The 27,434-nt window shown below is 39.7% G+C and overlaps 1 protein-coding gene across 1 annotated transcript; it reads right to left on the bottom strand.

Annotated features, from left to right (window-relative positions):
* Nucleotides 1–17,949: 17,949 nt before the first annotated feature.
* On the bottom strand, nucleotides 17,950–21,787 carry LOC311062467 (histo-blood group ABO system transferase 2-like). The gene has a single exon (XM_084081523.1). It carries the CDS (start codon nucleotides 21,665–21,667, stop codon nucleotides 20,540–20,542), a length of 1,128 nt encoding a protein of 375 aa, XP_083937649.1. The 5' UTR covers nucleotides 21,668–21,787; the 3' UTR covers nucleotides 17,950–20,539.
* Nucleotides 21,788–27,434: the final 5,647 nt, after the last annotated feature.

Raw genomic sequence — 27,434 nt, 5'->3', positions numbered from 1 at the left:
AGGTTGTTGTGTGGTTGAAAGTAACTAATGTATAGTATTTCCACTTTTCAGTACTTTTACTTCTACTCCACTACATCTCGGAGGCAAATATTGTACTTTTGACTCCACTACAATTATTTGAAAACGTTACTAGTTACTTTGTAGATTTTGATTGTTATTACAAAACATACATTAACCACTTAAGCCCAATTTAAACTTTGGCTATTTCCAAAAGATTTGAATACATTTTGTATGATGCCTTGTATGAATATGGGATATTCTGCATAATAAGTACTTTTACTTTTGGTACTTTAAGTATATTTTGATGCCAATACTTTTGTATAGTATACTTTTTATTCCAGACTTTTCACTCAGAGTATTTCTACAATTTTGCAGTATTGATACTTTCTTACAATAAGTAAAAAATTTGAGTACTTTTTCCAACACTAACACCTGTGTTTATAGCGTCATCAATATGGCTGCTGTGAACAATGTCTAAATGATCAAATAATAAGCAAAACCAGCATAGAAAAGTAAACCTTTTTCTTACCTTATAGCAGTCTCTTAATGTCTCTGTCTTCCTCTTGTAATGTCCTCCACTAGGTCTACTTCATCCACATTCAGCTGTTTGACGAGGTCTGAAGACAAATTAAATGCATAACTCAATATTAATTCATGACTCCTAGGCCTATTAATGTAATTAATCCATAACTCATATTACATAGCCTAGGCCTACACATACCATAAGTCATAACTCTAGCAGTGGTGCAAAGTAACTAAGTACATTTACTCAAGTACTGTACTTGTACAATTCTGAGGTATTTTTTCCTTACTGGAGTATTTAAAATTTTCAATACTTTTACTTCTACTCCACTACATCTCAGAGGCAAATGTTGTACTTTTTACTCCACTACAATTATTTGTTACTGGTTACTTTATATTTTGATTATTATTACAAGATATACAGTAACTAATCAGCCCTATATTATGTTGGCCATTTGAAAATAGCAGATCCACAAGCTCACAATGCGTTGCATCGAGCTTGTAGATCTGCTATTTTCCAAAGATTTTTATACATTTTAAAACTTGTGAAGTGGGACATTCTGCATCATGAGTACTTTCTACTTTTGGTACTTTAAGTACATTTTTATACCAATATTTGTATGTAAATTTAGAATGTCAGACTTTTACTAGTAGCCTAACAGAGTATTTCTACATTGCAGTATTGATACTTTTACTTATTAAGAAGTACCTTTGAGTACCTTTTCCACCACTGCTCTGACTGCACTGTCAGTGTCCTCGACAAAACACAAGCCAACAACAGCGTCACTTGGCGTCGTGTTCAGACTAATTGGCTCCATTCCATCCAGTGGTTTTTGAAGAAAAATGGGTAAATTAAACTAAAAATGCAGCTTTTTCATAAAATTCGCTTCCTCGTCTTCTTTCCTTTATGTTTTTCCTTTGGTTTTAGAAGCATGTCGGACCGCTGGGTCCGAGGAAGGATCTCAATGACAAACTTCTTCTCACCAAACTGACAACAAACACTGACAGCTCGAGCGTCACATCTCGCTCGAGCTGACGTTTGAACATTCGCGCCTCAAACAGTTACGTCAGCCTTGCGTCAGCCAGGCAGCCAGCTATAGAGCGTCGCAGTTCCCGCCCACTTCCAGTTGCCGGAAGTAAATACTCAATGCATTTTTCCCATTGACTTTTCCGAAAATATTTATATAAATTAATTTAAGCCAAGAATCAAGCTATCCAGGATGCTGGTGAATCATGACCATAAAACGTTTGATTCTGTGAAAAAACTTTTTTGAAAACGGCAAAACAAAGGGTATTTATTAAACATATTATATCATATCATTAAATATAACATTTTAAAAAATCACAGAAAAAAAGGTTTTATGGTCATGATTCACCAGCATCCTGGATGGCTTGATTCTAGGCTTAAATTCATTGATATAAATATTTTTGGAAAAGTCAATGGGAAAAATGCATTGAGTATTTACTTCCGGCACCCGGATTCTGTGCAACTGCGATGCTCTATAATCTCATTGGCTACGTAACGTGACGTCCAAACAGATTATAGTGGAATAGACAAATTCTTAAAACATTAAAACATTATTAAGTATTTCATATATTCTGTGCTTCTTATTGTTATTTTTATTCCTGTATAATATTGCCTACATTTATTTTTATGTAATCCATAAAGTTTTTGCAGCATAACATTCAGTGCTGCTAAAATCAATCTTTTGGTATTATTATTATTGATAAATAAACAGAAAGATAAGAGAGAGGATCCCTCACTCCCTCCCTCACAGCCGATGCCAGTAATTTAGGCTATATAGGACAAAGAGACTTAAAAACCGGACAGCCTAGGCTGCATTCTTCAGGGTACAGTTCATATATAGCCTAGAGATCAACTTGTGTGACACATTTAAGAACACAGATGACACAAATTACAAATCAGGTGGGTGTGACCAATCAACCAATCAACAACAATGAGTTAAGACCGTGGGATTTACGGCATCCATGAACTCTACAGCAGGGGTCTTCAACAGGGGGTCCGGGACCCCTAGGGGGTCCTCAGAGTTACTACAGGGGGTCCGCCAAATCTTTGTGTGCTAGGATTTTTTTTTTACCGTAACCACTTGAACCCTAGCATCCCTTATCTGAGGAGAACTTTAGCCAAAAATAGCTGAGCTTGTAGATCGGCTATTTTTGGCAAAGAGGCAGGTGTAGAGGGAAAAAAGAGCAGACCAAGTAAACAAAAAAAAAGTTTTATCTGAAACAAAATTGTATACAATATAGAGGGGGTCCCTGCTTCATCTCTCTCTCAGCTAGGGGGTCCCTGGCCTGAAAACGTTGAAGACCCCTGCTCTACAGAGTTGAATGGAAAACAGGTGAACAGCATATAGGCTCTTGGTTCTCAAAGTGGAGTCCCTTGGAGGGATACCAGGGGGTCCCCAGCAAAATTTGTAAATATAGTGTCACAATCATTTTAACCACTTGTCTTTAACCATATTTTATAGTTTGGCTATTCAAAAATTAGCAGATCTACAAGCTCATAGTGCAGCAATGAGTGCCATGCTATGAGCTTGTAGATCTGCTTATTTTGAAATCGTGAAAACTTGTGCAAATATATATATATATATATATATATATATATATATATATATATATATATATATATATATATATATATATAAAATAGCAAACAAACTCAAATCTTTGCTTCTGGGGGTCCCTGGAACAAAATATTTTGAGATGGGGGTCCGCGGCCAAATACATATCATTTTGGGGGTCCTTGACATGAAAAAGTTTGAGAACCATAGAGTTAGGCTAACTCTATGGTGAACTGAACAGACGTCACATGAGAAATTAAATCATACAGCAAACAATAATGCCTATTGCCTACCTATACAATGGAATAGAGATCACAAGTGAATATAATTATGATTTCAAATGTGCACCAACACCATGACATCCGTTTGAGGGGGGGGGGGCAAGCAGAGAGTATTTGGAGCTTGAAAAAAATAGAAACGTTACCCTCAAGTTTCTGAGAAAATGTGGTGTTATGGAAGCAGGCTACTGAGACTGGCATGGCACTTGATAATACTGTGAGTTCATAACAGATCGATAATTATTTAGCGTTGCTATTCTTGCACAAGGTTAAGCTTATTAACTTCAATTCATCAAGTATTTTCTCCCTTTTTTTCATTTGGATATTTACAAAGAAAAGCCTCTTTGGATGTCCAATGCAATGTTGTCATTCCATGAGTATGAATACATTGATTTTACGTCCTCTCCTCTGTTCATTTTTGTGTGCTCGGATCTTTTGGTCTGTTTGCCTATTTCTAGTAGCCTACTAACTGTGTGTAGTGCATTTCAATTACTTGGCTGTCTGCTCTAAAATACTTATAAATATGTTGTAAGATATAAATATCTTACAACACGCATTCTGGTTAAAGGGATCATTTCACTTTCAAACATGCACTTCTGGGGTCATTTGAATGTCCACTCGGGCTATTGTGTGCACCCCAGACAGTTTTTAAGTTCCTTGATTCAATATTTAGATATTTGGTATTCGTTTTATCAGAAAAATAATGGATTAATTACATATATATATATTTATTTGTGTGTGATTGAACTTAATGTGCTGACATTGCACTTTTAAACTATCTTTACATGGCACTATTAACCAGCAACACAACATAATGGGAAAAAGTGATGAATTGATTTGTGGCACAAAACATGTTTTGATATTTGGGCTTGTGGGAAGATCATATATTTTAAGTCAAAGGGCTCAAGTCCATGTGAAGTCATGAGTAATTAAAGTTCAAGTCTAGTAGCAAGTCTTTTTTGTCTTAAAGTCTAAATTTGTGACTCAAGTTCAAGTCGAGTCCAAGTCAAGTGACTGGAGTCTACACTCATGCACCCCTGCCAATAGGTCCTTAATTGGCCTGTTCATTTCTCATCTCTAGAAATCAGAGAGCAAGCTTTGTAACAAATGAATCTCTATCCTTAACACCAATTAGTACCACATTTTCTCATTCATCACTTACTGGTGAGCTTAAATTTGGTTTGGAAAATTAGGTAATTGGCCTTAAGGGAAAGGCCCATCTTTGTTTGTTTTTTCCCTGCAAATGAAAAAGCAATAATGACGTGCTCAGTAGAGCACAGTTCTCTGCCAAGGAGTCAGTTTGTGCTGCTTTGGTTACCAACTGGGGCGGATTTAGGTATGGGCCAAATTGGGGGGGATTTATGGACCACATCCGTGATTCTCCACCTTTTGAATTGCATGTACACCCTCCTTGATATGCATTAGGCCAATGTGCCCCATTAGAAACCATTTGTTTTATCTCTGGTACTCCAATCTACACTGCACTGTCAAATCCTCAGCGCTTATTTAACTCTCGAGAGGGTACAAATAGAACCAAATGGATCCATACTGGTCCATTTGGTTCCAATTGTACACTCTCAGACTTACTGATTGGAACCCCTGCGGTCCCAGGACCCGACATTGAGAACCAGTGGACTACAAGTGGTTCTCAAGCTTTTTCAAGTCAATGACTAAAATGATTGTGATGCTAAAAATATTGACACATTTTCCTGGGGACCCCACTTTGAGAACCAGTGGACTACATTAAATGACTCACAGCAAGGTAAAATTCCTATTTGGTCCTATTATTACATTCTGGTAAATATTGTACACAACGTGATTGCAAAGGGTGTCACAGCATCATATTTTATTCAGAGGTATATAATGTACATTTTAAATTGCTTGAAGTCTTGATACTTGAGTTATATGAATATATGAGTATGTCCACATTACAGTAGATGAATTTATGTACATTTAATTCTCCCAGCATCAAATCTACTCAAAAGACAAAGCAATCTCACATCTAATGGCTTCCCACAACCTCCTTTGTTTCCCAACAAACCTGAACTCTAAATTAGGTTTTCTTCCACAAAAACGGCACGTAATTTCACTGTCTGCATGGTATCGGCTGATAGCAGATCTACAAGCTCTCAACGCATCACGTTGCGACCCGTCGAGAGAGTTATCGATCTGCTATTTTCGGTACACCCACGCGCAACTAACTATAAATCAGGCTTCAGTGTTCCGTTATGGAGCATGGGACAAGATAACAGGCTAACTGCAGAGACTGCATGCTGTTTTACAGCATATTTCCATGCCGTATGATGTTATAATTCCCAGCAGGTGTATTGTTTTTTTAGCAGTGTTGCACTACAGAGAGCGCATTCTGTCTTGAGACCACACATAGAGCTAATATTCCAGCTGACAGTCTACCAAAATGAACAGAATAATATATGTGTTGTATTGAGATTAGGCAATAAGAATCTTCCAAAAGTCACCTTTTGGAGACTGAGGGAAATTATTTTATTAAACACAAACATATTGGTGGTTAGCATTTTGAGCAACTTTTGTATGTATTTTTAGCTGGAGGCATTCCCACTTGTCTTTATAATATTTGATCCAAGGTTAGGGTTAGTGGGTTAGAGGTCAGTGGGCTTACATGAGGTTCCACTATAGGCTACCTACAGTACAATGCAGTTAGAACTACTGACTCGGCCCGGACGGTTGGAGTAACCATCTGGTCACCTAGGCTGGTGACGAACCCGTGACAGCGTGTCGTGGGTTCGACTCCCGATCCCGATGACCTTTGCCACCTGTCGCATCCATTGTTACACACAGGACCCGGGAGGCGGCATTAAAGGAGAGGAACTACCACGCGGGCAATGGACCCTGCTGAACCTCCTGCGAACTGGGGTCGGATGCTTCAAAACATCAATGAGGAAGTGGGGCCTGGCGGACGGAGCAGCATGTGAGTGTGGGGAGCCGGAGCACACCGCTCTGTCCCCTGTACAAACCACCCTCGGAGGCCGGCCTCTTCGATGTGGGACCTGAGACGAGGGCGTGGCTGTACGCTACTGAGCTGGACATCTGATGATGACACACGAGAGAAGAAGGTATAATCCTAGATTACTATTCCTATGCATTTGATGTATTGCCTCGTGTTTACCTTGCTTAACGTAAATCACTCTGGATTAAGGGAGTCTGCTAAATGCCCATATTGTAAATTTGAGACAGAAATACAAAGCACTTGGCAAGCAAACAGGTTTTATTTCTTAAAAGGATATCCTGCAGACACAAGAGCTTGGTGCCTTGCCAATTTATAGCCTGGAGTTTATCTACACAGTTGAAGTCATTATGACTAAATAGCACTAACGAAAAGCAATTATTTGACAAGAAAAGAGGTTAGACATGGAAACATCAAGGGAGCTCAGTAAATGACTATACTGTGCTGCTGGATTTGTACCCAGGCTTCATCCAATATATCTGAATGCTTTTAGCAGCAGCATTTACTGATTTACCTTGGTGGAAAGTATACTTTTACTTTTATATTACTTTTTTTTAGTTCTAGGTACAATTTTGAGGTTATTTTACTCATTTCTTGACACTTAATACTTATACTTCACTAAATCTCAGAGGATTTTTTTTCTTTTTACTCCACTACATTTATTTGACAGCTTTAGTTACAAATGACTTTGTAGATTTGTATTATTAATAAATATATTTTTTCTTGTTTTAATTCCAGGGCTACAAGCTGTTGTGAGCTTGTAGATTACTAATAGCCTAAATATTAAATGGGCATTCTGAAATGGCCATTCTGCATTATGAGTACTTTAACTTTTGGTAATTCAAGTACATTTTGATGCCAAACCTTTGTACTTTGCTGAAGTAAAACATTTGAATACAGTATTTGTACTTAATAACAGAGTATCTCTACATTGGTGGTATTGATCATTTTACTTCTTCCACCACTGAACATTTATAGTAATTATAATGAAGCTGTAGTAGTGCAAATAGACCAGGGGGTGGCAGCACTCTGTAGCAGACTCACAAAGAAGGCACTTCAACAGCTCTCACCTCTCCCAGTTTGAGAGAGAGAGAGAGAGAGAGAGAGAGAGAGAGAGAGAGAGAGAGAGAGAGAGAGAGAGAGAGAGAGAGAGAAATGTTCTGTACTCACTCACTCACTCACTCACTCACTCACTCACTCACTCACTCACTCACTCACTCACACCCTTTCTCTCTCTCTTGGCCAAGTTATCCTTGTATGCAACCTTGTTGCTATCTGCAGATTCACTCAATACACACATATTTCCCTAACCAGTGAAGCAGGCATGCATGCAGATGATGTGTGCATAATACATAATGCATGCCACATATTCATATCGTCGCTGACAGGTGGAAACCATGTATGGATCCAGTGTAGTTATGATTTAATCACAAGCTCTTGTTAATACTTTTCATTGGTCCAATATTTATATAAACCCACGGTCAGACTTCAAAAACAGCAGATATAAGCTCTCTAATGTTGTGAGCTCATACTGTAGATCTGCTATTTTCAGCAGTTTTGCACAACACTGCTAAGTTGAGGTAGGGCGCTAATTTACGTAAAATCATGAAAAAAGGAGATACAAGGTTTCCTTATATACAGTATAATACAGACAGACATATGTGTGCATGTAGGCACACAGTCATTTACATAACTTATTCATCTCTCATATGCGTGCAGCAAGCACAGATGAAGAAGTGATACTTTGTAGAGCAGTTTTTCAAAAGATTTGTTTACATTTTAGACATTTGTAAACTTGTGAAATGGGATATTCTGCATAATGAACACTTTTACTTTTGGTTCTTCAAGTATATTTTGATGCCAATACTTTTTGAATACAGGACTTTTACTTAAGTAAAGCATGTGTGTACTTTTTCCACCACTGGGGGTAAGTACTGTATATGTCAGACTTTAAACGATAGCTCATATCATTATCTAACTGTTAAAGGAGTTCTGTGGGTGTTGAAGAACGCCTGTCCCTTTTGCTCTGTCCAAGGTGGTGAGAATGTTTTTTTGTTTTTTTTTGTTTTTCATGTTTGTTACGGGGCCAGAGCTCAGCTCTGGACCTGTTTTGTTATTGGCATTATTCTGTTTCTGCCACTTTTCGCAGTTCTGGCTGAACCGTGCTGTCGCTTTTTACGAAACTCGGTCATATGGTAGATGGTCATGAAAAACGATCAAGAAATAATTCTCACACTCATTCGTCAAAAGGTGGCGCTATAGCACTCAATTGAAAAATGCCAACTTTTAACAGGTACAACTCATGCCCTGTTTGACCTACAGCCTCTGACTTTTGACCTCTGACCTTTAGATCTCCCACCATTTTGAATTATATGAAACAGTCATTGGCTCCTAACTTCTGCATTTTTTCACTTATGGAAAATCCTCTCCCATCATTATGTCGGCAGAGGTCCAAAGTTCAAGTGTTAAACGTTTCGTGCAGATTGCTCCAAAATCCCAGGATTCCATAGATTTTAACTATTATGAAAATTATTCATCTGCGCCTAAAACATACATGCAGACTCACATTTCTTTGAAACTTTGCAGAAATGTACAGGGTCATTCCAAATATCACTGAAACCAATCTTACTCCAATTGGCCAAAGGGGGGCGCTATAGCAATTTTTTGAAAATGCAGACTTTAAACAGGCATAAGTCATGCCTCGTTTGGACGAAAGTCGTGAAACTTGCTTACACGTGTGCCTTGACTCATGAGGAACACACGTATCGATTTGACCATTAAGCTCCGCCCTTAGATTTTCCGCAATTTTGAGCAGTTTGAAAAATACTTGTTTTTGCCAGTTCTGGCTTAACCGTGCATACGCTTTTTTCGAAACACGGCTATATGGTAGATGCTCATGAAAAACTACCAAGAAATAATTCTCACACTAATTCGTCAAAGGGTGGCGCTATAGCACTCAATTGAAAGTGCCAACTTTGAACAGGTACAACTCATGCCCTGTTTGACCTACAACCATGAAACTTCGATACACACATGCGTCTCTTCATGCCCGACAACTTTCGTGGTCTGACTTTTGACCTCTGACCTTTAGATCGCCCACCATTTTGAATTATATGAAAAACAGCCATTGGCTCATAACTTCTGCATTTTTTCACTTATGGAAAATCCGCTGCTTTTGTTTTGTCGGCAAAGGTCCTAAGTTCATGTGTAAAATGTTTCATGCAGATTACTCAAAAATCCCAGGAGGAAATAGATTTTAACTATTGCAGTTTTATGAAAATTATTCATCTGCCCCTAACACATACATGCAAGACTCACATTTCTTTGAAACGTTGCAGTAATGTAGAGAGTCATTCCAAATATCACTGAAACCAATCTCACTCCAATTGGCCAAAGGGGGGCGCTATAGCAATTTTTTGAAAATGCAAACTTTAAACAGGCAAAAGTCATGCCTCGTTTGGCCGAAAGTCGTGAAACTTGCTTACACTTGTGCCTTGACTCATGAGGAACACATCTATCGCTTTGACCAGTAAGCTCCGCCCTTAGATTGTCCGCAATTTTGAGCAGTTTGAAAAACACTTAAACCCAGGATTTTTCAGCTATTTGCGTGAAACTGTATCATCTGTCTGATCTCCTTTTTCACAGTTACTTGTCTGTTAGTCCAATGGCGTCTCCCGTAAATGAGTGCCTCACAATCTCAAGGTCGCCAGTTCAAGCCTCACTTGGTGCAGACTTCATTTAAGTTGAATTGCAAACAACATGACTGTATCAATGAATACATGTGCAAATGGTAAAGATAACCTGAAATGCTTACTTGAGAGTACGTGTTTTCAATGTATGACATACTTCATTCTGAAAATAGCCCATCTACAATCTCAAAACCTTTTAGATAGCAACGTGTTTCTGAGCTTGTAGATCGGCTGCTTTCACTGTTTTCGGTTGCGAGGAGACATACAATTCCTCTCTCTCTCTCTCTCTCTCTCTCTCTCTCTCTCTCTCTCTCTCTCTCTCTCTCTCTCTCTCTCTCTCTCTCTCTCTCTCTCCAGTTTCCATGTCTCTCTCTCTCTCCAGTTTCCATGTCTCTCTCTCTCTCTCTCTCTCTCTCTCTCTCGCTCTAGTATCCATGTCTCTCTCTCTCTCTCTATCTCTCTCTCTCTCTCTCTCACTCTAGTATCCATGTCTGTCTCTCTCTCTCTCTCTCTCTCTCTCTCTCTCTCTCTCACTGGCCCCGTATTATCGCTGCTTGCAGCTATATTACGAATTGTTTTTCGCTCCCTCCCTGAAAATGCCAACTTTGAACAGGTACAACTCATGCCCTGTTTGACCTACAGCAATAAAACTTCGATACACACATGCGTCTACTCATGATGAACAACTTTCACACGCTGACTTTTGACCTCTGACCTTTAGATCTCCCACCATTTTGAATTATATGAAAAACAGTTAAAACCTATCTCCTCCTGGGATTTTTGAGTAATCTGCACAAAACTTTTTACACATGAACTTTGGACCTATAGCCGACAAAACGATGCAGCGGATCCTTAACAATTGCATGTGCAATTGTTAAAGATAACCTGAAATGCTTATTTGAGAGTATGTTTTTTCAATGTATGACATACTTCATTCTGAAAATAGTCGATCTACAATCTCACAACTTTTCAGATAGCAATATGTTTCTGGGCTTGTAGATACTTTCACTAGTTTTGGTTCCGAGGAGACGTACAATTTATCCATTGGTAAATGGTTTGTGAACGAGTGATCTTAGTGTTAGTGAAACAGGGGCTTGGTTCATGACAGAAGGCAAAAGTTTATGATCTTCAACAGACAACTTCAGCCTGGACAAAGCTGTAGTAGCACTACAGGTCGCGTCTCAGCCTGTTAGTGACAACAAATGCAAAGTTAATAACTGTGACATCATACAGAGGCAGTGGTGGATCCCGAGCGGGCTTAGTGGCCCCAGGGCCAGGGGCGGCCCTCTAGAATAATGGGCTGACTGATATCCACTGTTCCAGGGCCCGAGTCCGACCCTTAATTAAATTAAAACTAAATAGGCCCCCACATAGAGAGCCCCCCGTCCAGCTCTCGTCTATTGAATTTGTATTTTTTTCCCTGTGTCCGTCCGTCTGTCTGTCAGCAGCTAATCTCCGGCACCGTTGGCCCGGTCACTGCGAAACTGTGCACATCCACTCCCTGGATGCCAATTCAGAACCCCTTTTTTTCAGATTGGTCTGTTATATCGCCACCAGGAGGCCGATTTGTGCAAAACATGTTTTGATATTACCCCAACAGATTTTGTCCAAACATCACACAAATCGGTACACAGTATCTCTATAGTCATGTGAGCAACAAGGATCTACCCAATTTCCCATATTCCATCCTGATTGCCTAAGATTGGCTTCCAAAGTTTGCAGGCTTGGTTCGTTTTGAACAAAATGCCTCAAATCATGAACTTAGCATGCAATATCCGTGAAATATTGCGCATACATTCCCACTAGGCCGGGGAAGAAATGCCACTTGAACATTTTCAAATCAGCTTCATGGTGGTGCTATAACATGTCCGTGTCGCGTTTTTACCTATAACTGCACCGATCTGTGTGAAACTTTGCACGCACACTCCCTATAGAGGCCAAGGAAAAACCTTTGCCCTGCATTTTTTGGAACCCCTGTTTTGTTGTGGGTACTTGTATTGTTGTGGAGCAACAATCCAGTGGTACTGGGACGTAAGTCGGGGCTTGATCAACCCTGGCTGGGTCACCTGGGCGAGGGTGTATGTTGTAAACACCCTATGACCCCAGGCTACAACACTGATGATGCGTCCCAGTTGCATCCATGTGATGTATTTCTTTATTATATAACAAAGTATAGATAGCCTACACCCTACAGTAGTGTCATTGCTGTAACTTGGTATCTGGAATGTGATGCTGTTGCTGCAGGGTGAACTATGGGTATCATATAGTATAATGGATGTCTTTTAGCCGCCCCACCCAAAATCACCGCCAGCCGCTACTATATGATAAAGAACTCGCACACAACAAAGCGATGACAGCATTTAACGTTCGCATGATAGAAACAGAAGCAGAACATGACCCGAGGACTGAAATGAGACAAAGCCTCAGTGTCCAATGAAAAGCTTTTATTGTACACATCTAAAGAGGATACAATCGCTGCTGTCAGTCAGAAACCTTTTATCTCCATATTTTATATGTCCTACACTTCATCATACTACAGTGTCACACAAAAGTAGCAAAAATAGCAAATCTACAAGCTCTTGTAGATTGGCTATTTTAGCTACTTTTGATTTAGTTTTATGTGAAAGTGGTTACAATTTACAATGTAGGCATTTATCAGACTCTCTTTATCCAGAGTGACTTATAGTAAACAAGGTAAACACATACATAGAATGTAGAGAGACAGTGTAGTGTGTCAGTACATTTCCACCTGACAGAGACACATTGAAAAGCTGTTATAATACAGGTTTATTGTGTTAATAATACGGGTTTATTGTTAATAATACAGGTGCAGGGGATGAACGATTAAGTGACACTGAGATCAGAGGTAATTGTTGTCAGGACCGGTTCCATCTGGTCTGGATGGAGCCCTGAGGCCACAAACCAAGCCACGCCAACACTATAGTTCCTCATGGATGCAAACGAGGTCCCCGGGACCAAGTACTGTACAGCGATATAGATTGCCTTTTCTTTTTCTGCTCCAACCCTGTGGAATGCACTCCCCGATACTCTAAGAGAAGCCCCCACCCTCCAAACCTTCAAAACCCACCTCTTCAATATGGCTTCCCCCAGCTAACTCCAACCCCCCCCCCCCCCCCCTTCTCATCATTCCACAGTTCTTGTTGATTTTATTCCTTAAGTCTTATTTTAAAGCAGTCTAAGCTAAAAAATAGCGTAATGAAATGAACTCATGAAAGGCACCACTCTCTCACACTGGGGGTGATTTTTAGAGGTAGCAGGACGAAAGGGCCGAATCATATGATGTCAGCACAATCAAAAATGTGTTTTCCGGGTAGATAACACAAGACAGCATCGCATTGGGGCAGCAGTACTGTTCATTGTCTCCGCCAGGAGACATTGTTTTCACTTTCCACATGTCAAGCTAACATTGGTCAAGCCTCACGTGACACGTGACAATACGGTGAAATAGTGTGATCTGATTGGCTAGTGACGTATAGCGGCCTATAAATACATGTGTCACTTTGAAAGAGTCTTAGCCTCTTTCAAAGTGAGGTAAGACAGGAATAATCACGAAATGGCTGAGAAATGGCGGATACTGTAACAATTGGATAGGACACTTACACAGACAGGACAGATAGGACACTTACACAGACAGGACGGATAGGACACTTACATAGACAGGACGGATAGGACACTTACATAGACATGAGGCTTTGTACCTGTTTTCTCCATACATGGGCATGCCCCCTTTGCCCTTAGGCCCCAGCCATAAAAGTCTGTCCCCCTTTCGTCCATACATGGGCATACACAGGCTGACACGTCATGTGAAGTCCGGCTTATAAAAGTCTGCCCCCCTTTCGTCCATACATGGGCATAGACACAGGCTGACACGTCATGTGAAGTCCGGCTTATCCGTGACGTAGTGCTCTGATCTTATAAAGTACTTATTCTGGGTCTGGCAGAACCAGGTCTCCTGGTCTTGTTTCTGGAAGAACAGGACACTTACATAATACCCGTTTGTTTAGAAACGTTCAAGCATTCTGATCTGGTCTATTCACTGATAGTGATTTATTTCACATTTAATATATACCATAATTTTTTATTGACAAACTTATTTAGGCTACTATTCAAAGTTCTGGTATGTCTGAACAGAACTATTCTTAAGTTGTCTTATCACTAATGTCTTATATCTGTTCCCGGGCTTGGAAGACGCGTTTTGGGCTTGTGGATCTGCTACTTTGGGATCCTTTTGTGTGATGCTGTATGTAGTACTGTATGTTCAAGTAGGGCATTCATTTATGAAAAAACAAAAAGCTGAAAAATGTAGTTTCTACCCAACAGCAACGATATCCTACCTCAATAACCCAGGGACCACCTTCCTTGTTTAATATTAAATAATGAAACTTTATAAGTTTATCACTATAGGCTACCCTAGCCTATAGTGATTATGTTTGTGCCTGTGTTTATTTATTATGCTCCAATCTAAAGCTGACAGTGCAATAATAAAGTTTTTATTGTGCAAGAAATGTGTCAAGAAGACACTCAAGCCTATATTAATTTGATTTATTAGTCAATATTCAACTAACTAATGGTTATTGTTTGCTTATTTATTTCGCCACATTTTACTTCAGTACAGTACTACTTGAGTAAATGTACTTTCCATCACTGGATATTGGATAATAGGCCTAAGTATTCATGGTCATGGATGACGTGTAATGCCAGTCATTCCTCGGACGAGTTCCAACTCAGCAGAGTGCAGGAAAGCGCCTGGATGGAAGTATCAATACTGCAATGTAGAAATATTCTGTTGCAAGTAAAAGTCCGGAATTAAAGAACAAAAGTATTGGTATCAAAATGGATACTGAGTACCAAAAGTAAAAGTACTCATTATGCAGAATGTCCCGTTTCACACGTTTTCAAATGAAAACATTTCAGATTTTTCACATTTTTGGGATATTTTGATGTATATGAATGTAAATATGGCTGCCACAGGCAATCTCCCAGTATGAATTGCTCACTCACGGTGCATTACTATATTACAGATACACTACTATTGCATATGTAAGCGGCAGGGCCGTGCAGAGAGTGCTGAAGGGGCAGGTGCTCAAAATGTCCACGAAAGGGCACATATGCGCACACCGATTTTCGGGGTGGTCTTTTTGTGGGTGTCCCTCGTGCCATATCACACCAGAAATGTAGTATGTTGGATCTCTTATGCTAATAGGGTAAAATGTTCCACAATAACATGGCCCATGTCATTACTGCCATTACCCTCTCCTCCGCATTGGATGCAGGATAGGTGGGCACTAGGGACATATGGGCACCTCGGTGTAAAATTGGCTATTTTGTCCCAAATTTTAAAAATATATATATTTGAAAAATGGTCTTAAGTAATGTAAAGTATGCATGATGTGAACATGCATGGTACATCATTATCAGACTTCATTTTATCCTTCAACTTCTTGTTTGTGCCCCAAAATGACTGGATATTCAGGTTTTGTAGCAATTTGTAGCAATTGTAGAAATATTAGCCCTTATTTGCCGAATGTTTAAGAATACTCTAGTCATGTACACTTTACTTTAAAATATTTTCCAAATATTTTATTTTTTAACATGTTGGACAAAATAGCCAATTTTACATCAAGGTGCCAAGATGTCCCTAGTGCACAGCTATCCTGTTATCCCTGCATCATACCACAAACAGCCACAAATGAGGGCAAAGTAACTAATTTCATTTGACAGCTTCAGTCCATGTGGAACTTTCATCAGTGCAAATTGCAATAAAATAAGCAATACATTCTCAATCTCATTACCATGTACACATTTTAATAATTAACATTTCTCTATGTAGCCTATCGGCCATCATTCCCATTTTCATTCTTCAATACTAATGATCAAATAAAACAGATAAGGCAGGTGAAGATCGATATATACTAAAATATGTACCTGAAAACATTTGAGGTACAGCCATGGGGAGCCAGTTTACTTAATTATCACATACTGTAGATTGGAAATAGGGGTAAACAATTAACCTGACTCTGTACAACAAGCTAACAAAAGCTCGTGAAATGAACACATCTCAGTTAAGGCCTCAAGTTGTTTGCAGCTGCAAGGATAATGAGGTGGGAGCAGGGGTCATCACCATGGCAGCTTGTGATGGACATTTTCATTCATATTTAATTTCTGCCATGGACATGCAAAAATAATCATCTTACCAAAAACACATTGGCCTAGCCCTAAATGTATACTAATGGACCTAATGTGTCAGTGTCATAGGGTCTATTCTAATGTGCTGAGCATTTTAAAACAATAGTATGTCTGCATTAAATACTGAGCTTCTTCACCACCAACAAATTAAATCCTAATTATTTTGGATGATAATAGTTGAGTCTCATCAGTACAGACAGTGCTTCAACCTCAAAAGGGCCACTTAGTTGCAAAGGTGAGTGGGTGCGTATTATACATCATATGACTAATATAGAGATTGCTGGCTTTTCAAAAGACAGGGTTACTTGAGGATAGAAGGAGATCAAGTTCTACCAGCTAAACCATTTGGTTTGTCACGGTACATTAGCTAGCGGATTCCATTAAGGTGAGGTATTCTCTGTTGATGAGAAAGTCCAAGGCATGCTGGAAAAAGACACACCCTACAAGCTACACTTGATTTGTTTTGATTTCTTAGACATGATAATTACTGTTATGATGCATTGTTAAATGCTTCTCACGGAAACGTCAAGGGTGCCTTGATCTATAAGCCCACACGACATGCAACATGTTGTGTGGGGTTGTGTATATATATATATATATATATATATATATATATATATATATATATATATATATATAATGATATATATAAATCAATGATATACACACACACGCACGCACGCACGCACGCACGCACACACACACACACACACACACACACACACACACACACACACACACACACACACACACACACACACACACACACACACACACACACACACACACACACACACACACACACACACACACACACACACACACACACGGATATAAGGCTATTCCACACCAATGACTGCAACTCCTTGCAACTATTTGTGGAGCAGTTACTCTGCTCTCTTCCTTATGATAGTAAGTTAGCAGGTCTCTGGATGGTAAAGTGCTGAGAATATAGCATCTCCTATCTGTCATATTATTAATAGATCTTTGGAGATGTTTGGATGTGGGCCTATGTCCAAAGATGTGGAAGGAGGCTAAGGTTATTCCTATAGGTCTAGGCTATACCTAGGTATTTTACCTGTGAGCAAAATCATGGAAAAGTTGGTGCATTCACAAATTCAAGCTTATTTTGTTTCAAACAAGCTTGCAACATATTCTCAACCTGCCTATAGAGCTGGTCACTCTACTTCTACTGCTTTGATACAGGTGACTGATGACTGGCTTAAAGCTATAGATAACTCTATGCTGGTGGGAGCTGTGCCGTTAGATCTGTTTGTTATTTTGTCCTTTTTATTTTGGTAGTATTGTCATATTCGTTCTTTACAATAATATACATCTGGCCTAATTATCCTCCCCAGGTGAATCAATGCCCAGTGCCCATAGCTAAGACAGCTTTGACAGCCCTCTACACACCTCAACACGAGGTAAATTTAAATGCTATTTCAATTGATTTAAGCCCAATGTTAAATATATATATTGTAGATGGAAATTACAACCTGTATCAGTATTAATGTCCAAACAAAACCTTAAGAGTTTTCTAATTCCTTCATTTCATTTTCTGCGGTAGATCTTGACAAAACTCCGGTTAGCCGTAAAAGAGGAAGAACTGCACAAGGTACCTACATGAATGATTAACATTTTAAATATCAGGAATTCAATTTTCGTTTCAAATCTATTTTATTGTGAGGCACAGGGTAGGATTATACATTTCTGTTCATATACATGGATTGCTTCCTTTTTTTTAAACAAAAACAAACAGACATATACACAAAATAGAAGGGTAACATGAAAAGAATACACTCAAACTTAAGCAAAAAACAAAGGGACCCTGCATTATCGTTGGGACTACTATGCTTTAGGACGTAAAGTTTAGGTCCTCTAGAAGAAATTAGTATAAAAGAACGTGTTGTGTATTTTCTATCCAAAGGGCGGGCTATAATACCGATTTCCTGGAAAAGCAAGCTTAAAGTAGGGAAAAGTCCAGAGTCCAAGGATTCAAGTCAAGCATTTTTTATTTCAGCCTGACTGGCAACTGCCAGGTGGGTCTGATTAGCAGCGCCCAGTCACAAGTAAGAACAAAGCATGTATACCAATTTCAAATCATGTTCCCATGGGAGGCCCCAAAAGTTAAGACCCGCCCTTCCGCTTTCCATTTGTCACCTCACCTGGGCTGCTAACTTCAGAACTCAGAATCACTTAGTACAATAACACAATGTTAAATCAGATGTCCTACATATGAAATAGCATGTTTATGTTTGAAAGTTTACTTCAAACGTTTAGACGGAAGATTAAAATAAAAATGTATTAAAATATATTATGTATTTCAACAACAGTACATCTACTGTTGTTGGGGCCTTACTCCTGAACAGAAAAAACTAGACTCCACAATGAGAATTTGGATAAAGCACAGCATATATCCTACATGACTTCATGGTGTAAGAAGGTATAATTTCAATGTGTTTTCTCACCCAGCAGAATATTGAAGCCACACACCGGCACAAATCGGATCCAGAACTACACAAGGTGACTTTCAATTGACTGTAGCAGTGAGCAAAATGGGTTGCAATGGGGGTTTTCTCTCCCCCAACAGTGAAGCCGTAATCTGGGCCAAGAAAATGTCTGGACTCTACTCCACTTTTCAATTGACTATAATAACAGTAATCTTCAATGGTGATGTTGCAAGTATGACATGTAATTACCTTGTCTTTCAGCAACAGGAAATCTTATCAGAACTCCCAGGAGAAAGTCACAGGATTCCAAAAGGTACATTTTGATAAAGTTTGGAAGCCATCTTACTCTGGCAAAGATTTAATTGGGGAGAGATAATGACGTTGAACTTGTAAAACAAGTAATGTGTTAGTGTATTATTCTGTTTCATATAAACATAATTGTCTTCATTGCAGGGTGTGCCGTTTTTGTTGTTGTTGCAATTTAGCTTCACGTTTTCTTTTTGTTTCAGACTTTTCACCAATGGCCAGATGAGTCCTTTCTACTTGCATGGACAGCAGGTATCAAAAGCACTGCCTTCTATCTGTCATTAATGTTAAAAATAACTTTGTCAGTGCTAGTTATTTGTTGATTGCTTATTCACATTGTACTCGTGTGACTGACATATACAGTACTAGATAACCTCTGTAATGTTTACTGTCAGTCTGAGAGTTATTTGTCATTGTTTTTCATTTTTATTTTGGTAAGACTTGTCTTTTTTTGTTAACCCATTAAGACAGGGAACGCATCTGTGTCACTTAAGATTTCTTTGGCTATTCAACAAATAGCAGATATACAAGCTCATAGTGCGGAACTCGGTGCCGCGCTAAGAGCTTGTAGATCTGCTATTTTTGGAAGGAAAAAAATGGAAATGTGTGCAAATCTCCCTGGTACAAAATATTTTGAGATATGGGGGGGGACAAATGCATATCATTTTGGGTGGTCCTTGACATGAACAGTTTGAGAACCATATTATATATATTATATATTAATATTATTATATTATATATATATTTTTACTGTTAGGATTTAGACATTAGTAGAATACCCCAGAAGCAAAGATTTGAGTTAAAAATGTTATTTAAAAAAAAACATGCTTTCAAAGATTTGCACACATTTTCAATATTATTCAAACAAAAATTAGCATATCGACATGCTCGTAGCGTGGCATATTACATTTGTCTACTATGAGCTTGTAGATCTGCTATTTTTGAATAGCACAAGTATAAGATGTGTTAAAATCTAACATGACGGGTTGTAATGGCTTAAAGCAATTAAGAGGTGCAGTAATTAAAAACGATTGTACACGGTTTGGTATGTTTTTTGTTTAGATATGTATTGTGATTGAAATTACAGTTGAAGGATAGTTATGTTCATATTATATCAATGATTAAGAAAAATGTTTTTATCCAGTGGTACATTAAAGAGTAGCATGACATTAGTGTTACACTGCAACCTATTTAAAAGATCCAGCAAGATAACCAACATAATGTAAATAAAATATCAGAACATCATGGGACTACATTAACACATTTTATCAAGGTAAGGATAACCGGTTAGATTTGGTCCATTTAGTAGTTTTTGTAGAGAACTTGGACCTGCATTAAAATTGAGGCATTTAAATGCATTAGTTTCTTGAGAATAATTTGATAGATCTTAATTGCTCCAGATGAGCAGGTTGGTGCCTTGCATGGTTTCCTCCGCCATCGGTGTATGAATGTGTGTGTGAATGGGTTAATGGCACAATCAATGTAAAGCGCTTCGGATAGAAGCGCTATATAAATGCACCATTTACCCTAGCGCGCCGCCGCTCCATCCGGGCCGTACCTTACGGTAGTCCTTAATGATTGCAGAGAATCTGATTATTTTGACCGGTGGCCTTTTGGCGTAGACGTCATGCCACTGATACTCTGGAGACAGAATCTTGGTGGGTTTGTGGAGCCAAAGGTAGACGTTCATATGACTCTCTTCCTGCCACGCTGCCTCGATGCCCCGCTGGGCGTCCAGCTCAAAGTTGTCGCTGCACGTCGACAGCATGTGACGGACGGACTCCGGCTCCCCTCCGTACGCGCCCGCGGGGTAGTAGAAGTCGCCCTCGTCGGCGGACATGAACGCTTTAGACTCCGGCCTGCGTTCGTAGATGAACCCACTGCGCTCTTTGTCGAAGACATTAAAGTGCAACACGGCGACCAGCTTACCAAGAGTTTCAGTTCCCCAGCGGTCATAGAACTTCGAATCGACATCAAAACAGTAGATGTAGTCAGCGCCATCGCGCAGATCCGTTTCGATAAAATTTGCAATGCTTTTGAACCTGCCGGCTCCGATTTCCTGCCAGCGTTTTCCGTTTGGCGCCGGCCTGACAAACAACTCCCGTCCTGCAGCCATCTTAACGGAGGGGACTTGCTCTGGCCTATCCGTAAAGACGTAATAATGGACTTTAAATCCCACGAAGAAGTGGCTCTCTGCGGTTTCCAGGAAATCCTTGAGAAATTGGATGTATTCACCAACGGCAAAAACGGTGACTGCTACGGTGATGTTGCAGGGTTTGTAGATGGCGTCCAACAGCGCGGGTTCGAATGTGGTTTGCCATACTATGGGAGCTAACCAGGGCGTCATTGCAACAATGTCGGTGCGTCCAGTCAGGGCGCTGGGTTTGTCGTAGCGAAGATTTGTCCTAGCGAATTCCGGTACAATCGCTCCTCTCGGACACGGCCGGGCCAACGGGACTGTCGGAGCCGGAGACGGATCCTCATTCTTCCAATTCGAAGACAGTTGGATTAGGTGGATTAGGTCCTCATTCCTCCAATTCGAAGACAGGTGGATTAGGATAAACGTGGCGGCCAACATTCCTGTGACTATTAGACAAAAGGCCCTTATGTTGTTAGCTGGCCGGAACCAGCTAGTTTGAGCCATGACCATCCTGAATATCTAGTCAAAGCTTGAGGGCGAATAGTCTTGAGAAGTCCTATTAGAGATAGTCGAAGAGTGAATTACTTACTAAATTATTAGAGTTGAATAATTCTGCTTCTCCGACACGGCTCATATTGTGTTCACCATTTATATAATGCTTGGCTGGATGCTCGTGACATCTCACTGATGCCTACCATGAAATTAATAAACCGGTTTCTGCACATACCTAGGGATGAATGCAACACTAAAATAATCTTCTAACAATACGGCACACCTCTGACATTTTTACATATAGTTCATCAGGCAACGCGTGTGTGTTCCGCCCTCAGATTCATCTTATGGAGGCCCTAGACGGGGACGTAACAATATAATATCCATTCCAAGTTTTATTAGCCTTTGGTTGTGAGGTTAAACTGTAAGCAAACTTCTTATTCTCTTCATTACACGTTAGAGTTGGCTATTTACTTTATAAATGTTTAATCGTGTGAGGGACTCACTTGTGCTGATCTACAATGGCTGCGGTTACATGGACATCATGTATTCATTCAGAATGAACTCATTCCGAATAGAGATTCATAATCTGCTCCACTCAACTGTTTACATGGAACCTGAATAAAAATATTCCTTGTTTACATGACCCAAAGCATTCATTCGGAATATAACTTTTGACATGCACAAAGTGGTTCCCGCCTACGCCCGGGCATGGACCAGGGGCCGCCCGGCTCCACTACCCGGGGCGGATATATCATACATGACTTGATGGTGTAAGAAGGTGTCATTTCAATGTGTTTTCGCACCCAGCAGAATATTGAAGCCACACACCGGTCCAAATCGGATCCAGAACTACACAAGGTAACTTTCAATTGACTGTAGCAGTGAGCAAAATGGGTTGCAATGGGGGTTTTCTCTCCCCCAACAGTGAAGACGTAATCTGGGCCAAGAAAATGTCTGGACTCTATTCCACCTTTCAAATGACTATAATAACAGTAATCTTCAATGGTGATGTTGCAAGTATGACATGTAATTACCTTGTCTTTCACCAACAGGAAATCTTATCAGAACTCCCAGGAGAAAGTCACAGGATTCCAAAAGGTACATTTTGATAAAGTTTGGAAGTCATCTTACTCTGGCAAAGATTTAATTGGGGAGAGATAATGCTGTTGAACTTGTAAAACAAGTAATGTGTTAGTGTATTATTCTGTTTCATATCAACATAATTGTCTTCATTGCAGGGTGTGCCGTTGCTCGTGACATCTCACTGTGCCCTACCATGCAAATTAATAAACCGGTTTCTGCACATACCTAGGGATGAATGCAACGCTTGATAATCTTCTAACAATACGGCACACCTCTGACGTTTTTACATATAGTTCATCAGGCAACGCGTGTGTGTTCCGCCCTCAGATTCGTCTTATGGAGGCCCTAGACGGGGCCGTAACAATATAATATCCATTCCAAGTTTTATTAGCCTTTGGTTCTGAGGTTAAACTGTAAACAAACTTCTTATTCTCTTCATTACACATGAGAGTTATTTACTTTATAAATGTTTAATCGTGTGAGGGACTCACTTGCGCTGATCTACAATGGCTGCGGTTACATGGACATCATTTATTCATTCAGAATGAACTCATTCCAAATAGAGATTCATAATCTGCTCCACTCACCTGTTTACATGGAACCTGAATAAAAGTATTCCTCGTTTACATGACCCAAAGCATTCATTCGGAATATAACTTTTGACACACACAAAGTGGTTCCCGCCTACGCCCGGGCATGGACCAGGGGCCGCCCGGCTCCACTACCCGGGGCGGAGCTTCCCCTGGTGGGCATGGGAGGAGGCCATTACATTGTGTGTATCACATTAGCCTTTTTTTAGTGTGTGCCCCCCCCCCCACCCCCCACCCTAAATAAAGTTGTTTTTCTTTGTTGTTTTCTCATGCCCCCCATGTAAAGCGTCTTTGGGTACTTAGAAAAATGCTATATAAATTTGAGATATTATTATATCTGAGAATAAACCTTAAACAATGAAAGAGCTCTTGTTCTTCTCTATTTAAAAAGGAGTATATACTCTCTGTGTCCAGATAAAATATGCCTTTGTTTTCACTCTTCGTCAGGTCAAAATGTAAACTGTAAACTACACCAACATACGGTATATAGACACCCACAGGTCACATAATTATAGAGTAATTATACTAAAATAATACAGTGCTATAGATAGGCATGCATGAGGACTTCCCAATCACTTTTTTGTAACTGTGTATCTCTTGCTGCCCGTGATTGAAGCTACCTGATTATGTAAATATATTTAAATTTAAGTTCATGTTTTTCTTTTCACTTTTGCACTATATGCATATGCAAATTTATAGCATTGTTTTTTTGATTATCTGACTACTGACTATGATTACATATCGTGTACCACAACCACACTACACTAATCAATTATGTGACCTGTGGATGTCTACATGTGGCTGAGGTACTTCTTGAGTTTGACCTGACGAAGAGCCGCAACGTCGTCGGAATACATTGTATTGGAGCATGTCGTCTCTTTCGGGTGGAAACCTCATATGTCCAAAACTGTATACTTTTCAGGATTCAAATTCAAAAGTAACAAAAGTAGCAGATCTACAAGCTCAAATTGCGTCGCTTCGCTCCACGTTTTGAGCTTGTGGATCCTGTACTTTTGCTACTTTTGTGTGACATTGTATTATGATCCAGCATGGGCGTTAAACACAAAAAGTTAAAATATGGATATAAGAGCTTTCTGCACAACAGCAACGATGTGGCTGGGGTACAGTACATACTTCTTAAGTTTGACCTGACGAAGAAGGGTGCCTTGATCTATAAGCCCACACGACATGCAACGTGTTGTGTGGGGTTGTATATATATATATATACTAGCGTTTCGGGGGGCTACGCCCCCCTCAACCCCAGCCGCGCACGGGGCCCAGCGTGGCCGTGTGTTTATTGGGGGACCCAAATCGCCGGAGTAAAACTGTGGAAAAGTTTTTTTGAAAAAGGAAAAAATTTGAAGAAATAATATTTGTTATGTTTCAGGGGGTCCACAGGGGGTCCGCGGACCCCCTGATGGTCCACTGACCCCCTGTGGAGTGTTGGGACGCGCGGGGACACCCCTGGAACATTGCGGACCATTTCGTTTTTTTTTTTTTTTTTCATGAAGGTGGTTGCTTGTTTCTGGCGCTGGCTGTGCAAACCTGGCAACCCAGCGCATGCTGCCGCACGTTACACCAGAAATGGTGCCTGGAGAAAATGGTGACCAAAAAAAAAGTTTGGAAAAAAAGGAAAAAACCCCCGCAGCGGCTGCCTGCTGTTGTGGTGATGAGGTCGTGCGCACGGTAAACGGTACGAAGCTGCCTCCCCTTCCGTTTTGTCCGACATTTGGTGAGTAGAATTAATTATGTTGCGCGGTGGAAAAGGTGTAGTGAGCAGTGAGATGTCCCCTACGCGAGGCGTAAATTCAGCGCGGCCGCCGTGGCGAGTCAGTTGGCGACATGTGGTCTGGCGGTGCGTTGTTTATTCGATAACAGAGCTGTGGGGTGTCGCCACCGAGGGTGCGGAAGTCGGTCGCCATTTATATAGTTAGATATATATATATATATATATATATATATACACACACACATATATATATATATATATATATATATATACACACACATATATATATATATATATATATATATACACACACATATACACACACACACACACACACACACACACACACACACACACACACACACACACACACACACACACACACACACACATATATATATTAAGAGTTTTCTAATTCCTTCATTTCGTGTTCTGCGGTAGATCTTGACAAAACTCCGGTCAGCCGTAAAAGAGGAAGAACTGCACAAGGTACCTACATGACTGATTAACATTTTAAATATCAGGAATTCAATTTTGACAGTTTTCGTTTGTTTGTTTACCCGCCTGCATTATCGTTGGGACTACTAGTACTATGCTTTAGGACCTAAAGTTTAGGTCCTCTAGAAGAAATGAGTACAACAGAACGTTTAGCAGGAAGATTAAAATAAAAATGTATTAAAATATATTATGTTTTTCAACAACAGTACATCTACTGTGGGGGCCTTACTCCTGATCAGAAAAAAATAGACTCCAGAATGAAAATTTGGATAAAGCACAGCATATATCATACATGACTTGATGGTGTAAGAAGGTGTAATTTCAATGTGTTTTCGCACCCAGCAGAATATTGAAGCCACACACCGGTCCAAATCGGATCCAGAACTACACAAGGTAACTTTCAATTGACTGTAGCAGTGAGCAAAATGGGTTGCAATGGGGGTTTTCTCTCCCCCAACAGTGAAGCCGTAATCTGGGCCAAGAAAATGTCTAGACTCTACTCCACCTTTCAATTGACTATAACAGTAATCTTCAATGGTGATGTTGCAAGTATGACATGTAGCCTAATTACCTTGTCTTTCACCAACAGGAAATCTTATCAGAACTCCCAGGAGAAAGTCACAGGATTCCAAAAGGTACATTTTGATAAAGTTTGGAAGTCATCTTACTCTGGCAAAGATTTAATTGGGGAGAGATAATGATGTTGAACGTGTAAAACAAGTAATGTGTTAGTGTATTATTCTGTTTCATATCAACATAATTGTCTTCATTGCAGGGTGTGCCGTTTTCAGAGGTGGACAGAGTACTCGACCCCAGTACTTGAGTAAGAGTACAGATACTCCCTGGTTAAATTTACTCCACTACAAGTAAAAGTAGCTCAGTCAAAATGTTACTCGAGTAAGAGTAAAAAAGTACTTGCTTTTAAATGTACTTAAGTAATCAAGAGTACATGCTTTTAAAAATAGTATAGTAAAATACTTAAGTAAAAGTAAAATTCTTATTTTTCACATCAATGAATTGCTGTAATTTTTCACAATAAATGTATAAGACCTTGTAACTCTTGTTTCAGAGAAGTAACTCTGAAACCACCTGCACTGATGTGCTTGCTTGTAGAACCACTACGTTATACAAAGCCTGCAGAAATGCCTATAAAACATAGAATTGAAATTAATGGGATCGAAGAGGTTGTCATTGTCATTTTCATGTTTTATTAAACACCCCCCGCACAGTAGGCTACACTCATTTTTAGAACACATGTTCAAGAATATCAGGTAACAGCTGGAGTAGAGGAACACATTTATATTGGAGGAAATAGGACTCATCACAAACAGTGAGTGCGATAGTAGAATGAGCTGTGTATCTGCATGTGGTCCCTTTACAGTTGAAATGAAAACAACTTTTAAAACATTTTTATAACAGTGTCCACACATACAGTAAATGGGCATTGTAAAGCCATCATTTGCACCTGCTACAGTAGTACTTTGAGTGGCGCACAGACATTAGGCAGGGCATTTTCTATCTCCCACTGAGAGGAGCAGTGAAGAAATTCCTAAACAAACTACATCTCTGCTTTCAAGAACTCAACGGTTGAAACTACTCCACAGTAGGGCTGACCCAAACAACTCAAATATTCAAAGCTTCGTTCGATGGCACAAGATTCAAACTTTTTTTTTTAAATCAAGTAATCGGCCGTTTTTTTAATTTGTTTTTCTCCAAACATGTACAAATGCAAAATATAAGGTGCTTACCCGCTTGCCTCAAATGTTAACTAGGTGTCCGGAGTATTTGTGTAATGTATTAGTCCATATTTTTCAATAAAGAAGTGTTTTAATCCCGTCTGTGGACGAACGCCATTTCCCCCCCTCGTTTAATTCCTGTTTAC

Source organism: Gymnoscopelus microlampas (genome assembly GCF_963454915.1).
Source record: "Gymnoscopelus microlampas genome assembly, chromosome: 15".
Lineage (NCBI taxonomy): Eukaryota > Metazoa > Chordata > Actinopteri > Myctophiformes > Myctophidae > Gymnoscopelus > Gymnoscopelus microlampas.
This window is presented reverse-complemented; position numbering and strand designations above follow the sequence as displayed.